General features: G+C 49.3%; 2 protein-coding genes across 4 annotated transcripts in view; both read right to left on the minus strand.

Annotated features, from left to right (window-relative positions):
* The window catches only part of Kyat1 (kynurenine aminotransferase 1), a 30,964-nt gene extending 22,870 nt beyond the window's left edge, over positions 1-8,094 (minus strand). The window contains exon 1 of one of the 3 annotated variants that reach the window (XM_041674222.1): positions 7,931-8,094. The gene's annotated coding sequence lies outside the window, so the exon portion shown is untranslated. The remainder of the gene's footprint in view (positions 1-7,930) is intronic. The other 2 variants (XM_041674220.1, XM_041674223.1) reach the window with 2 other exon arrangements.
* Positions 8,095-10,545: 2,451 nt separating this feature from the next.
* On the minus strand, positions 10,546-12,845 carry LOC121462586 (B-cell receptor-associated protein 31-like). The gene has a single exon (XM_041674228.1). It carries the CDS (start codon positions 12,681-12,683, stop codon positions 11,937-11,939), a length of 747 nt encoding a protein of 248 aa, XP_041530162.1. The 5' UTR covers positions 12,684-12,845; the 3' UTR covers positions 10,546-11,936.
* Between the last annotated feature and the right edge of the window lie 3,060 nt (positions 12,846-15,905).

The raw sequence follows: 15,905 nt of genomic DNA on the forward strand, positions 1-15,905 counted from the left end.
TCGCTGGCTGTCCCTGAGTGAATACAGCGACTAATCGGCACCCAGCACAGGGGGCAGGGGCATGACAGGACTGGTTGCCACTTACACGCAACCTGTTATTCCACAACCTGTCATTCCTACTGAGATCCAAGGGGGAGGAACGAACTACAAAGTTCGTGTTACACAACTGCCAGTGATTAACCCATGGCTACGGACATCTGAACTGTGTCTTTGAGAACAGTGCTGTTTAACTGCGTCTGGACACCAGCAACCTGCTCTAGTCAGAGTGGGGCAGTGAAGGCTGCTCATGACGAAGGAATGGCTGTGTTGAAGAACGTCTCAAGAGACTACTGAATTATAAACACTGGCTTTGGGACTACTGAATTATAAACACTGGCTTTGGGGACTCGTAGACTTGCATACAGTTTGATCTGTGAGTGTGTGTTCAGTGTGTTTGTTCATGTGAGCCCAGGAGCAGCGTGTGGCTGTGTGTGGAGGCCAGAGGCTACCTTTGGGTGTCAATCCCCAGGAGCCCGCTACTGTGTCTCCAGGAGGCACCACAGGTGTGCCAGGTCTATTCTTTCACCAGCACTGGGAATCAAACTCAAGTCCTCATGCTTATGCAGCGAGCGCTATGCCAACTGAGCCATCTTCTAAGTCTCCTGATTTTTTTGAAAAAAAAAAAATTAGACCATAGTGCTGGCGATAGGGTTTGTTGGTAGAACATTTGTGTGGCATAAGCGGATCCAGGCTCTGTCCACAGTAAGGGCTCCCAGACACTTGAAGAAGATGAATGGGGGCCTGAGGTTGGAGGGGGGTAGGACAGTGAGGCGTGAAATGAGGAATAACGGCCACAGGCCTGAGTGACTTTTGGTAACATCTGGATTGTGGTGACAATGGCAAAAGTGTGAACATTTTCTCAGAATCATGAAGAGTCTGATGGGATGTAAAATCCACAGGGTAGACGTGGGGTGGGAAGGGTGGGGGTGGAGAGGGGAGTGGAGCCCGGAGAGACAGCTCAGAGGTTAGGAGTGCATGATGCTCTTTCAGAGGACCTAAGTTTGGTTTCTAGCACCCAAGCCAGATGACTCACAGATACCTGTAACTCCAGATCCAGGGGATCTGACACCTTCATCTGACCTCTGACCACACACACACACACACACACACACGCACGCACACACACACACAGAGAGAGAGAGAGAGAAAGAGAGAGAGAGAGAGAGAGAGAGAGAGAATTAAAAATTTTAAGTGGCCAGGTGGTGCTGGCTTGTGCCTTTAATACCAGTTTTGGAAACAGAGTCAGGCAGAACTCTGTGAATTCGAAACCAGCCTGATCTACAAAGTGAACCTGTCTGAAAAAAAAAAAAAAAGGAACAAAATCCCCAAATAAATAGAAAATAAAATAAGGGCTGGAGAGATGTCTTGGAAGTTAAGAGCATTGGCTGTTCTTTTAGAGGACCGGGGGTTGGTTCCTAGCACCCACATGGTGTCCCACATCGTCTGTAACTCTAGTTCCTGGGCACTAGAGTCCTCTTCTGTTGTCTGTGGACGCTGCATGCACATGGTGCGCAGACATTTTTCTGGCTAATTTTATGTTAACTTGACACAAGCTAGAGTCACTGGAGAGGAGGAAGCCTCAATTGAGAAAATACCTCAGTTTGATCAGTCTGCAGGCAGGCCTATAGGTGGCTTTTTCCTTTATTTCTAGACAAGGTTTCTTCAGGGCTGTCCTGGAACTCACTTTGTGGACCAGGTTGGCCTCTAACTCACAAAGGGATAATCTTTTTGTACACTGTAAATATGCATTACTCTCGTTGTTTAATGAAGAGCTTACTAGTTGATAGCTGCGTAGGATTTTTGGGGCAGGGAGAACTCTTGGAAGAAGGAGGGTGGATTGGGAAAGGATGCCAGGAGATGAGGAGAGAAGAAAGATGAACATGCCATGCTAAAAGAGGCTAGATAAGAAATATGGGTTAATTTAAGTTATAAGAGCTGACTGGAGGCAGCTAAGTATTTATAATTAATAAGTCTGTGTGGTTATCTGGGAGCAGACTGGAGGGACAGAAAACTGCCTACAGAAATCCACTTGCCTGACTCCTGAGAGGATGTTTGCTTAATTAGTGACTGATGGGGGAGGGCCCTGACTGATGGGGGAGGGCCCAGCCCATCGTGGGTAATGCCACCCCTTAGCAGGCTGTTCTGGGTTCTATAAGAAAGTGGTCTGAGCAAGGCGTGAGGAGCAGGTCAGTAAGCAGCACCCCTCGAAGGCCTCTGCAACAGCTCCTGCCTCCAGGTTCCTGTCCGACTTCCCTCAATAATGAACAGCAATATGGAAATGTAATCCCAATAAACCCTTTCCTCCCCAACTTGTTCTTCATGGTGTTTCATCACAGCAATAGAAACCCTAAGATAGATATCTGATGTGAATTCCCCTCTGTATGCTGTGACTATGTTTTATTACCATTGGTTAATGAATATAGCTGTTTCAGCCAATGGCTTAGCAGAGCAAAGCCACGTGGGAAATCCAAACCAAGACACAGAAAGTAGGCGGAGTCAGAGAGATGCCATGTAGCTGCTGAAGGAGAAAGCCGCCAGTCCCTAGTCTGAACCTTACAGGCAGGCCACAGCCTCGTGATGCTTCACAGATTAATAGAAATGGGTTAATTTAATATGTAAGAGCTAGCTAGAAATACACGTAAGCTATTGGCCAAATAGTGTTTTTTTTTAAATATTTTATGGTTTATTTAACTTTATTTTATGTGCATTGGTGTGAAGGTGTCAGATCCCCTGCAACTGGATCTTCAGACAGGTGTGAACTGCCATGTGGGTGCTGGGAATTGAACCCGGGTCCTCTGGAAGAGCAGTCAGTGCTCTTAACCACTGAGCCATCTCTCCAGCCCCGCCAAATAGTGTTTTAATTAATATAGTTTCTGTGTGATTATTTGGGTCTGAGTGGTGGGGGTGGGGGGATAAAGAGCACAGATATCCATGCAGACAAAAACACTTAAACACATAAACTAGAAATATATAAGTAAGTAAATACAATAGAGCCAGGCGTGGGGGTGCACAGCTTTTGTTTGGTTTGTTTTTGTTTTTTGTTTTTTTTTTGAGAATGAGTTTCTCTGTGTAACAGCCCTAGCTGTCCTGGAACTAGCTCTTGTCGAGTTGAGCCTGACCTCAAACTCACAGAGATTTGCCTGCCTCTGCCTCCCAAATTCTGGGATTAAAGGAGTGTTCCATCACGGCCCGGCACACGGACCACACCTTTAATCCCAGCATTTGGGACACTAACCAAGTGGATCTCTGTGATCTTGAAGTCAACCTGGTCTACACAGCAAGTTCCAGGCTAGTCAGGGCTACATAGAGATACTCTGTCTCAAACAAACAATTCGCAGACAAGTGTTGCCATGGGGGCAGCTCAGGTGCTTGGGTACACTAAGGAGACAATTCCACCAGGGCAGGGATCAGAGGGACACCATGTGACCTTTACAACACCTTCCTATAAACTGTGTTTCCTAAGCATCTACAATGTGAGACATCAATGTCAGGCCAGGTGCTGGCAGCAGGTGTCCTCCCCCACCACACCTCCCTGAGCCTGGACAGCTAATGGCCAGCAGCCCCTGGACACCAGGCATGCTCCAAAAACTTGGTGCTGATGTCAGCTGTGCCCTGACTGCTGACCCCAATGGACATGCTTGGACGGTAGGGAGTGTTGACACTGGTACAGAGCCACCTCAGCCGGCCTCGGGTTGGCTGAGCCCTGGCTCTGCAGCTCCATGTTCTCCTTGCATTAGGACATACAGATTATTTGCTTTAGGCATGACCTGACCCACAGGGGTGCCAGCTCTGCCCGATGCCTTTCATGCATCCCATGCCATTCACTCTGCTGGATTCTGTCCAGCTCTGCTTCTTCTTAAAGCCGCTGCCCGGGCCTCCCTCTGAACTCACATGGGACTAGCTATGCATTGGCACGGGTGTGCGCTTGTGCCCTGGTGTGCATGGAAGCTGACTGTGAAGGGGTCTGGCAATCAGCAAGATGGCCTGGAGCAGCTGCCCACCTAACATGTCCATTGTGTAACATGCCAGAAACTGCACGTGGGCAACCAGTACAACAGCGGCCCAGTGGACTAACGAGATTTACAGCACTAAAGAGTCCCTCTGGCACTACCCCTTGCTGTGGGACATGGTCACCAGTCTGAAAACATTGCACTCACCTATATGAGCCAACCCTAAGTCTGCTCCCTGGCAACACAGACTTCGGACAAGAGCCCCCTCCCATCCTCTGTGGGGTTTTATTAATCTATTTATTTAATTGGCTATTCTGAGACAGTCTCATTCAGCCTGTAGCCCAGGCCCGTCTGGAACTCACTGGATCCCTCAGCTTCCCAAACATGACTATGGGCATGAGTTTCCATGCCCAGCTTATAAGGCTGGCTTTGAAAAAATAAAGCCTCTTCAAAAACTAAAACAAACAAAATAAAACCCTGCCTTTTGCTGAGTGGTGGTGATGTCTGTGTTTATCTCTGCAGGCCACAAGAGGGCAACAGACCTCATTACAGATGGTTGTGAGCCACCATGTGGTTGCTGGGAATTGAACTCAGGACCTTTGGAAGGGCAGGCAATGCTCTTAACCTCTGAGCCATCCCTCCAGCCCTGAGTGGTGGTGATGGTGCACGCCTTAATTCCAGCACTCAGGAGGGAGAAGCAGGCAGATCTCTGTGAGTTTGAGGCCAACCTGGCCTGCAGAGCAAGTTCCAGGACAGGCTCCAAAGAGTAAATGACCCAGCTCCACCATTTAGTTAACTATGGAACATGGGTCCCCAGGGCACAGCCTATGGGCTCAGTTTACCCATCTGGAGCATGGTAAAGAATCAGCACAGCAAGGACAAAGACCCAGACTTGATCCCCAGCACCACAGATAGTCTAACCCATGACATGTCATGCTCCTTGTATGCATGCAGTAACCTGCAGTTAGCTAGCAAGAAACCAATTACCTAGGGGGCTGGAGAGATGGCTCAGCGGTTAAGAGCATTGCCTGTTCTTTCAAAGGTCCTGAGTTCAATTCCCAGCAACCACGTGGTGGCTCACAACCATTTGTAATGAGGTCTGGTGCCCTCTTCTGGCCTGCAGGCATACACACAGATAGAACATTGTATACATACCAAATAAATAAATATTTAAAAAAAAAAGAAAGAAAGAAACCAATTACCTCTGAAACCTACAAACTTTCCTCAGAAACCCATTCCACAGGACTAGGGAGACAGCTCAGTGGTTAAGAGCCACACTGCTTTTGCAGTGGATCTAAATTTGATCCCAGCACCCACACCAAGTGGCTCACAACTGCCTGTAACTACAGCTTCCAGGGAGATCTGATGCCTCCACAAGCATCTATACTCATGTACACACACACACACACACACACACACACAGTGAGACAATCACAAACTATTAAAACTAAAAATAAATCTTTAAAAAATCTATTTCATAACACAAGATCTCCCCCACCATATATATGTATGTGTGTGTATATATATATCCTCCTGAACACAGCGTATCTCTGTGTAGCCTTGGCTGTCCTGAAACTCGCTCTGTAGACCAGGCTGGCCTCAAACTCACAGAGATTTGCCTGCCTCTGCCTCCTGAGTGCTGGGATTAAAGGCGTGCGCCACCACTGCCTGGCTCAGCCCCCCCCCTTTAAACAGTAAAAAAGAGCTCCCATAATATAGACATTCCCAAGGGAAATGCTGGCCTAAGAACTAAACAACACAAGAATGGAGACTCAGGATCTTTGACTCTGGACTGGGCTGAGGAGAAAGCAGTGACTTCTGCAGCTCTGACTAAAGGTTCCCAGCCCACAGCGATCTGTAGCAAACTCAGGTGTGACAAACAGCAGGCAGTTTGTTTCGTGTTGTTTCTTGTTCCCTTTGTAAGGATGCAGATCCAAAACTGAAATCGTACTCCCTGGGCAGTTCTACATAACAGGGAGGTAGGGGCCTGCCAATTTTGTAGGTAGAGAAGCTGAGGATTGGATCAGGTAAAGAACTTACCCAAAGTCAGAGTCCCAGCAAAGGACAGGAAGTTCCCAGCTCACCCTTCCAACCCTGGGTAAGGAGGTGGGAAACTTTCAGGGGCTCCCTGGGTCCTCTAGGAGTCCTTCAGGTCCAGTGTTTGCTGGGATAGGCCTAATGAACCCCTCTCCTGCTAAGCTGAGGTGACTTGGCCTGTTGGTCACAGAGGCAGGAGCAGGCCTTTTTTTCTTTTTTTTTTTTTTTCAAAGCTTAGGTGTCCCTGTTCCTTGGAAACTTGAAAACTCAGCCAGTAACAACAACCAGGAAGCCAAGAGCCCCTCCTCCTGAGATGTGACACTTTTATTTTTTTATTTGCTGCTCTGGGGACAGACTGCAAAGACCCTGCAGGTGAGCAAGGTAAAGAATATGTCATTGCTGTGAAGCCTCCTGTGGTCTTCTGTCACCCCCATCCGGACTGGCAATCAGGAGCCAGGTCCTGAGGTTAGGGAGGTGAAGTGGAGTGGTGGGTGGACCTGAGGCTTGGCCATAAAGGAAGGTGAATTGAGGCCAGCCTGCAGGTCTCCAACCTGCACTTGCTCTGATGATGGGCACTTTACCAGTCACGTGGGACCCTCAGGGAATGCTGGGCAGTCATTCTATATACTTCTCTATCACAGATGAAAGGTCACTAGAAGTCCCCTATGACTCCACCCAGTCTGGTTCTTTGTCCTGTGCATAGGTTTTCGCCACAGGAGCTGACTGCTCTCATAGAATCGTGGGATGGGAACAGTACATGTCTATTCAGCCCTAGGCTAGTGTGTAGACTTTGATGCTCCCAGGAAGCGGACAGAGGGATGTGGTGTTCTCAATGCCTCCTGTGGGTGGGTGGGAAGGGAGTGTGAGCCTGTATAGATCTGCTTTCCAAACTCGGTGCCTCGCCCATCGGAAAATAGGGCTGATGTGTACGAAAACGTCAAAGAGTGGGGCGACTTGGTGTCTACTGCGGTGGTCATATCTGTTGATGGACCATGGCCCAGGTCTACCGACTCCAGGGTGGAAAATGACTTGGACTTTATCCCGGGCTCTGTCACTGTTCTTCTGTTCACCCTCTCCCTTGGCTAGTCAAATGGGTCTTCCTGTCAGACCCCTTTGTCCAACAATTCACGCTGCATGTCTGTGCTTGTGCTATGCCTGGTGGTATGCGGGTTGTGCACATTTGACCAAAGCAGGTTAAAAGCCCCTATATTCAAATTCCAGTTTCTTCTTCCCTAATACCCTAGCTAAATCCTTTAACTTCCCCTAACCTGTCGCCTTCTTTATTAGAGGGAAACAAGACCGTTAAGAGGAGCCCCGGACCTAGGCATTGGCTCAGCAGATAATTTCACCTCTTTCTTTAGAAGAATCAAACCGCGCACACAGTCGTTAAATTCCTCGCCTTGTTAAATTAACAACTTGTGCATATTAGTAGAAAGCTGGCGTGCACGCGAACACTCGAACGGCAGCAGGACTGAAGGCTACACTTTCTGTCCCTAAGTTTCTTTACCTAACTTGGAAGTTGTCCCAAATTAGTACTTTAACCCAATTGCCATGACTACTGTCAGCCTGGGAATCCTCAGAAGAACCCACGGAGGCTGTTATTGGCGCCAGCTCTGCCGGCAATTCTCCGTAACCGCAGTCTTCATCTTCTTGGCCAGGACTACCTTGGGCGAGTGGATGAGGGTGCAGAGAGAGCTAGCCAGACTGGTCCCACGGCAGTGCAGAGCTGCCAACCGCGCGCGTAAGTGTTTCTCGGGGGACCAAGCCTTCTTTCAGCGAAGCTACACATCACACACAAACAGCAGCACATGCATCTAGGCTCACAGCACTCAGAACCCTCTGGAGAACCTGCCGGCTTCAACACGCGATTTCAGTAAAATCTCGCACGGCGACCAGGTACTGACCTGCTTCAGCGAAGAACTGCGATGCTTCGTCAAATCTCCAGCGACCCCAAATGTAGTCCCAAGGTTGCAAACGTCTCTGTTCCTTTAAAGAGGTGGAGCCCGAAATGCGCCACTTCTGCCCAGAAGCAACATGGCGCCAAGAACACCGTCAGAAGCTGCGGGAAACTCTCCCTTCCCTTTAAAAACATGGTGACCCCCACACACCACACCTCCGGCGGTCCCCATTTGCGCCCGGTGACATCACTTCCGGGGCGGATACCTAGGAGGCGGTACAGTGACGGGCAAACAAAACAAGGCGCCAAAGACCCACGGCGTGAGTGGCTATGAGAAGCGGGAATCAGGACGTGAGGCCGGGAGCGGCGGGCCCAGGCGAGTGGGTCGGGTGGGGAAAGCGACGCGCGCTGTCACCTCACGGAATCCACTCACTTGCGCTCGGCCTCCGCACGCGCCTCTCACCCTAGTTTCCGCCGCGCTTCCCACATCCCACTTGCTGCGCTGGTCCCCCGCAGACAGGCGCCCGCCTCCGCTTTCCTGTGGGTCCCGCTGGGCGTTCTCTGGACAGCACGCCCATCAGCAGCTTTCCCGGTTCTCAGCCTTGGGCTTCCCGGCGCCAGTCTCTTTCCTTGGACCCCTCCCTCTTCCTGATCTGAGGGACAGTTTTCTGCCATGGGGGCAAGATCACCGGCTTTAGGGACCTCGGATTTTGGTGGGGTTCCCCGGACGACCGGTTCTTGATGTGAAACTCCAGTTGGTTCTGTCGCTGTCTTGTGCATCCAGCGGCGGGAAGGAGTCTCAGATCCGTGAAGGTGTGGTGAGCCGGAAGTCGGCAAAGATGCTCCCAGTCTGAAGAAACACAATGGAATTGGAAGCTAAATTGTGAAAAACGGGATGTAAGACCTGAAAGTTTTAAAAGACCTTCCACCTTGGAAAGGGGGCGATGATTCCTTTAACCCCATTTGACTGTGTTCTGCTCTCCGGAGCACACAGAGTAGCAGACAGCACTAGAGAAAGGGGAGGAAGGGAAGCAGAATTTAAGTGTGTTCATAGGTTTAGGACAGAGAAAATGATCGGGACACACTGTCAGTGAAGGTTAAGTTCTTCTGTGGCAGCCCAGGGGAAGGAAGCAAGGACTGTGGAGGAGATACTGGGGTGATGGTGGCTTGACTCCCTGTCTTCCCAGTCCTATAGCTTGTTGGAGTTGAGGGGTGTTGTTATTCAGGACCTTCTTGCCTCCTAGGGTCTGTAGGATAGGAGATCAAGAAACGTGATGGCCCTCCTCCCAGTGTTCCTTTTGTCTGCTGAGGACACAGGTTAGAAGGCGGGTTGTAGAGAGTGGGAGCTTCGAGGGATTGCCCTGTGAGTCAGGAGTCTGGGCAGGTAGTGGGTTTACTTGCTGCTTGAAGGAGCTTCAAGGGAGGAACCAAAAGTGATTCCAGGTTTTCATGTGGGGACACTGAGGCACAGCCTAATAGGCAAAGACCCCAGAAGGACCCAGATGGGCTCCACATGGGTACCTGGAGTCTCGCTCGCCACCTTTCCATCCCTGGCCTCACTCACCTGCCCTGCCATAATGATCTGCCTTGGACGGGGATTTATGCTAGGAAATGTGTCCCTGGCCTCCTCAGCACTGCAGTCTGAGGGGAGATAGACATCAGGCCATAGAAGCAGAGGACTGAGCACTGTTAGGACAGAAGGAGCCCCATGGTAGTCCAGAAGAGAGGTACCCATGAATACATAAACAGGGTTGCCGAAGGGACACTTCCAGGAAGAAGGGCACTGGAGGAGCATGTGAGTCTGGAGCCTCAGTTCTGGTCCCTCTACCATGAGCAAGTGATTGCACTGCCTCAGCAGGTGTCCCCATCCTGACTGAGGAGGAGGCAGCGCAGAGGTGGCCTGGACAGCTTCTGTATCTTTCTGGCTCTAGATGCTTTGCCGCTGGCTACTCATGTCAACTTCTGGGTGCTTGCACTGCCCCCCCAGTCACAAACTGGATTCCCCAGTTATCACATGTTCTATAATCCCTCTTGGACCCATCCAGGCCCCAGAATGTGTCACCCCCTTTATGGCTATCTCCTGTCAATACTTTGGCCTTTCCTGTGGCTGGACCACACTCCCAACTCAGGCTGTTTCTGCTGTCCTTCCCAGGTCTACAGAAGCACCTATACTACACTTTACATCAGAAGTGGACAGCTCAGAGGGAAAGGGGTCCTGGCAGTCAGGGGCCAGGGAATACTGAGTGTTACAGCTCAGGAGGAAGAGTAGTCTGGCAGTCAGGGGCCAGGGAATAGCAGAGGTCATAGTAAGTGTAGCAGTTTACAGCCCTACTCTAGGGAAGGTTTCCCCACGGTGACAGCTCTGCTCCTATAGGAGAGGGCTTCCCAGCGAAGTTGCTACAACTTGGCTCTGGTCCTCTGGAATGTAGCAACTCTGCTCTGCTAGGGGAAGTTTTCCCCAGCGAAAACTGTTACAGTCCTGCTCCATTAATAGACCGTGCCTCTGACTTCCCTGGCAAAGGTGTAACAAACAACTCGGCCTGCTAGGTGAAGGCTTCTCCAGAGAAAATGTTACAGTCCCGCTGTGCTATGCTCCAGCAAAAGAAGGTCTTCACCCAAACCTTGTTCAAGAGATTTATTGGGAGGGAAGAATCCATGAGAGTGGCTGTCTCTACCAAGGTGGAAGAAGAGCAGCCAGAACCTGAACAGGCAGAGGGACTTATATAGGGCTTCTTAGGGGTGGAGTTTTTCCAGGGAGAGGAGGGATTGGTTAGTTTAGTTTATCAGGGGCAGAAATGGCTGATTTCAGGGCCAAATTGTGTTTCTTTCACTGGCCTTTTAAAGTTTTTGGCTCTAGTTTTGGGGCCAGGGCATATTTCTTTCACAGACTCTGAGTCTAGGGACACAGTGTTTCTTTGGCACTGGTTTCAGAGACAGGGTGCATCTCTTTGGGTCTGGGTTTGAGGCTAAAGCATTTCTTTCACTGGCGCGGGTCTCAGAGCCAGGGTGTGTTTCTTTGGCTGGCCCTTTTACCCTACACACACTGCCACTTGTCTCTGGGCAAAGTGCAGAACAGAGTGCTCCCTGTGCAGTGATCCTGGAGCACTTAATGTTGTGGAGAATGTGTCCTTGGTTTTAAGTGGAAGTTCTTGTATGGCCTGTTCCACCACTGTTACTCCTCCCTTGTCCTTCCCACCTCCAGGGGCAGCATTCTCTGGATGGCTCCTCTGCCTCATGCTGAGATCACTCTCACCACTGTTTGTGCCCCAGGGACACTACTCTCCAGAAGCCTCCACTAACTCCACTCAGTCCAGTAACTGGTCTGAGTCTAAGGTTGGTTCCTAGATCCCCAGCAGGGTCTGGCTTCAAGACTGCAAAAGTTGCCTTCTAGTATTGCAGCATCCATGAAGTCAAGGGAGATGTCAACTCTGCACAGATGGTCAGAGTCAGCCTTAGCAGGACAGCCAACATGCAGGTAGCAGAGCAGAGTCTCAGCCTTACTCAGCAGCCTCCCCAAGCAGAGCAAAGGTCAGAACCATATCCTTTGGATCCTTTACGCAGGGATAGAAGATATTCTGCAGTGTGTCGGGCAGTTGAGTGGCATCTGCTGGCTGTGCTCTTTCAGTCCAAGGCTTTTTGTTTGTTTGTTTGTTTGTTTGTAATCTAACAACATTTATTGTCCTCGGGATAAAACAGTTGACCTGCCTCACCTTAAGGACATACAGCAAAATAAATGGGGCTCAACTGCAGGCCAGGTCACAAGTGCTCTTCTACACTTCTAGGACTGGCAGGACTATGGCAAATACTCCAAATGAGCAACAACCAGGTCCCTTTTGGTTTGATGGCAGGTATGTGTAAAGGAGTCAAAATAATGATCTGTAAGCTGTGGAAAAAAACTGGGGAAGTAGAAGGGGATAAACCCAAGTACCAGAGGGAGAGGGTAAGCTCTCAGTAGTAAACAGTGAGCACGGATCAGGAGGAAGCCAGTTGCAGGGAGGGAGAGAAACAAGCCTTTACTCCTCCTTCTTGTCCGAGGGACCAGAGGGACCACGTACTAAGGCCTGCAGCTTGGCGTGCTCTTCCAGCAGACGGTCGTACTCCTTGGTAAGACCCTCAGACTGCTTCTGCATGGCCAGAGCCTCGTTTTCAGCTTTCTCTAGCTTTTTCTTGCTGTTGGCCAGCTCATCTTTTAGCTTCTTCAAGTCATTCTTCAGGCTCTTGTTCTCCTCTAACTTCACCTCAGCACTCTCAACATCCAACTTGCCTCCGTCTTCGGCAGCTCCCTTCTTTAGCTGGTCATTCTCCTCCATGTATTTCTTGGCCACCTCACTGGCACTTTCTGCTTGCTTTTTAAAGGCTTCATTGGAGGCCAGCAGTGTGGCCTGCTGGGAGATGAGAGTTACCAGGCGTCTAAGTAAGAAGAACAGCAGCAAGGAAAAGCCAGCAATATAGAGATTCCTCTGAGCACGGAAAAGCTTCATGTGGAAGTGCTCCATGGCACCTGGATTGTTCTGGAGGGTCACCTTTTCTGTCACATCATCATATTTCCGGATCTCACGTGCAGCATCAATGACCAGCAGCACAAGGATGACGATGAGAACCACAAAGAAGGTGTTGCCATAGGTCACTACCAGCTCGACCAGCCAGGATTTGAAAATCTTCTGCCATCTTTTGGGGGAAATAAAGGGAATACAGAGAAGCAACACAGCAAAGACCTCTGCGTAGAGGAAGGTGGCAACTGCAGTCCACTGTAGACTCATCCTGTGACTTAAAGGTTTCCAACAGAGAGATGGGCGTTTGTCTCCTTTGTTGATGATTCCTTTCGGGGGAGGGGGGAGTCCAACGGACTCCTTAGACGGAGTTTCAGACAAGGCGTACACCCTACCACCACTACCAAACTCACCACCACTCCGGCCCGCCCCTTAGCCCACAACCGGAAATGCGCATCGGGCCCCGCCCCAGTCCAAGGCTTTTATTTGGAAACTTTTTTTTTCTCTCAGGTCTTTTTGGTGCCTGCTGCTGACACACTGCTAGGCAGTCTCTGGTCGTGTTGGTCAGAAAATTCTGGTTGAATGGGATCTTTGTTTTGGTGTTGTTTTTCTTTGTTCTTTTCAGTTTTGTGAGACAGGGTCTCTCTGTAAAGCCCAGGCAGGCCTGGACCTAGTTTCCCACTCAGACCTTTATGTGCTGGGATTGTATGCATGTGCTACCACAGTGTCTTCTTGTGCTGCAGGCCTTCTCAGAGCTTTGGGTGCACTGACCTGGGTGTGGTGAGTGTGAGAAGCTGGCAAGGCAGGATGCTTCCCAAGCACTGACTATGTGCACATGTGTAGGCCAAGGTTCTCTGCCTGCAATTGGAAAAGGAGACAGCAGTCAGTAAGTGCACAATTGAAGATCTGAGTCTCAGCCGGGCAGTGGTGACACTCAGGAGGCAGAGGCAGTAGCATCTCTGTGAGTTCGAAGTCAGCCTGGTCTACAGAGCGAGTTCCAGAAGAGCCAGGGCTAAATAGTGAAACTCTGGTTGGGAAAACAAAAACTGCAGACCCTTCATGTTACAAAAAAACAAAACCAAGCAAGCAAAAATAATAATAAAAATAAACAAATGAATAAATAAAGACTTGTGTCTCTATTCAGATCTGGGCTAAAATCATAGCTGCCACACGCTCACTTACCAACAGTGAACTTCTCTGAACTTCAGGTTACCCATCTGGCTGACCTTGGGCTCACAGAGATGCACTTGCTTTAGGCTCCCAAGTGCTGAGATCAAAGGCATGCGCCTCACCTTTAGAGGTTCAGTTTAGTACCCAGCTCCCTGTAGGATGTTTTGAAAATACATTGGTGTGGGGAAGGCCCTTAGAGTTCTTGCCCCAGACTCCAAACCCAAAACTGGCCTATTTAGAGACCGTCATGTAATCTGAAAAACAAACCCATGACGTTGATCTCATGACCTGAATCTTGTCAATGGCCTTTGTCCCCTGTTGACAAAGACTCAGCGTGAGCAGCATGTTGCAACCAGCACCTCAGGAAAGAAGGTGAGGTTGTGAACTTGAACATGCACACTGCAGTCCTAGGGCTAGATCCTTTGCATTCCCTGAGCCTTCTCTGCCTCTACCTCCTCCTCAGTTCTCCTCAACAGCAGGCAGGAGACTCCAGCTTCAAGCTTTGAACAAACTGTTATCATGGGGTTCTTTCTTTCTTCCTTCTTTTTTTTTTCTTTTTTTGAGACAGGGTTTCTCTGTATAGCCCCAGCTGTCATAGAACTCACTCTGTAGGCTGTCCTCTAACTCACTGCCACCTGGTGACTTTTTTTCTTTAATACACAAGGTGATGCATGTTTGCTACTGGTTACATACTATTTGGATTCCGGATATCAAAAGTAAAGACTTCCCTGGCCTACTCGTCACACATAGAATAGGGAATCAATCCTCTGTTGTGGTATGCTATCCTCCAGGCACGACCTGGGGTGACCATCTTGAAATCAAAGCAGCTGTGGGTATCCAGAGGTGTCCTCCACAAGACTGACTCTACATTCCCTGGTAGGAGTGAGGGGCGACCAGACCTTCATCTGATAGTCCAGTCACTCACTCCCCTCCATCCACACCATACAGCCCTGATGTGGCTGTAGGCTACTTTTCTCTCCCACCCACCAGTTCCCAAATAACTGACATGCAGATTTAATATTAATTATGAAGGCTCACCTGTAGTATGGAGCTGCGGGTTGCATTCTGCCACCCAGCTCCCGTCACCGGCTAGCTTATGCCCCAAAATAACAACACACAAATTGTATTCTTTTTTTTTAATATTTATATTTATTTATTTATTATGTATACAATATTCTGTCTGTGTGTATGGCCAGAAGAGGGCACCAGACCTCATTACAGATGGTTGTGAGCCACCATGTGGTTGCTGGGAATTGAACTCAGGACCTTTGGAAGAGCAGGCAATGCTCTTAACCACTGAGCCATCTCTCCAGCCCACAAATTGTATTCTTTTAAACACTGCTTGGCCCATTATATCTAGCCTCTTTTCGGCTAACTCTTGCACCTGGACTAGCCCATTTCTAATAATGTGTGTAGCACCCCAAGGTGCGCTTACTGGGAAAGATTCAGCATGTCTGACCTGGCAGCTTGCTTCATTGCATCTGCCCAGGAGAGGGGAGCATGGCCTCTGAGTTCACTTCCTCTTCCTCCCAGCATTCTGTTCTGTTTACAACTCCCACCTATGTTTTAACCTATGAGGCCAAGCAGTTTCTTTATTACTTAACCAATGAAATCAACAGATTTGATATATGACACTCCCACATCACTCACCTGATTGCTCAGGCTTATCACTAACTAGCTTTTACAACATAAATCAACCCATTTATATTAATCTGCATTCTGCCACATGGCATTACCTCCCTTTCATCTCGTACCTCCTGTTTCTGTGTGTCTTGCTGGTGACTCCTCTGACTCCACCCTTCTTACCAGTGTCCTTAGTCTGGTTCTCCCACCTAACCTTATCCTGTCCAGCTATTGGCCAGTCAGCTTCTTTAGTAAACCAATCAAAGCAACATATATTCACACAGTGTAAAGGAAAATTCCACATGTGTCAACCTGTGATCTCAAGAGGTGCTACATTTGACAGGATGTGTAAGGGGACACTCCACAGCTTTCAGGCCAGCAGCCATGCTGCGATGCAAGAGCTCGCTCATGAGCCTGTAAGCAGTCTCAGTAAACTCACCAGTTCGCCATGCTGGACTCAGTGGAACTTTCTTTGGTCTGTTGTTGCCCTTTTCTATCTGGCCTGAGTAGAAACTTTCCCTAAGTGGGGCTGGAAAAAGTATCAGGCTTTCTTGGACCACCAGCGCCAAATCATAACATGGAGACTTATTAGTTATGCTCAGCTTTATCTTATATCTTATGCTTGTCTGCTTGTCCCACTAGCTCCCCCCCCCCTTTTTTTTTTTTTTGGTTTTTTGAGGCAGGCTTGGAGCCTGTCCT

This window comes from Microtus oregoni, unplaced genomic scaffold (genome assembly GCF_018167655.1).
Source record: "Microtus oregoni isolate MIOR12 unplaced genomic scaffold, Mior012 000025F_ref0000491, whole genome shotgun sequence".
In the NCBI taxonomy this organism is placed as follows: domain Eukaryota; kingdom Metazoa; phylum Chordata; class Mammalia; order Rodentia; family Cricetidae; genus Microtus; species Microtus oregoni.

Bases quoted from the DNA above. Each gene is read 5' to 3' on its own strand.
- LOC121462586 (XM_041674228.1), bottom strand. From the start codon at position 12,683: ATGAGTCTACAGTGGACTGCAGTTGCCACCTTCCTCTACGCAGAGGTC.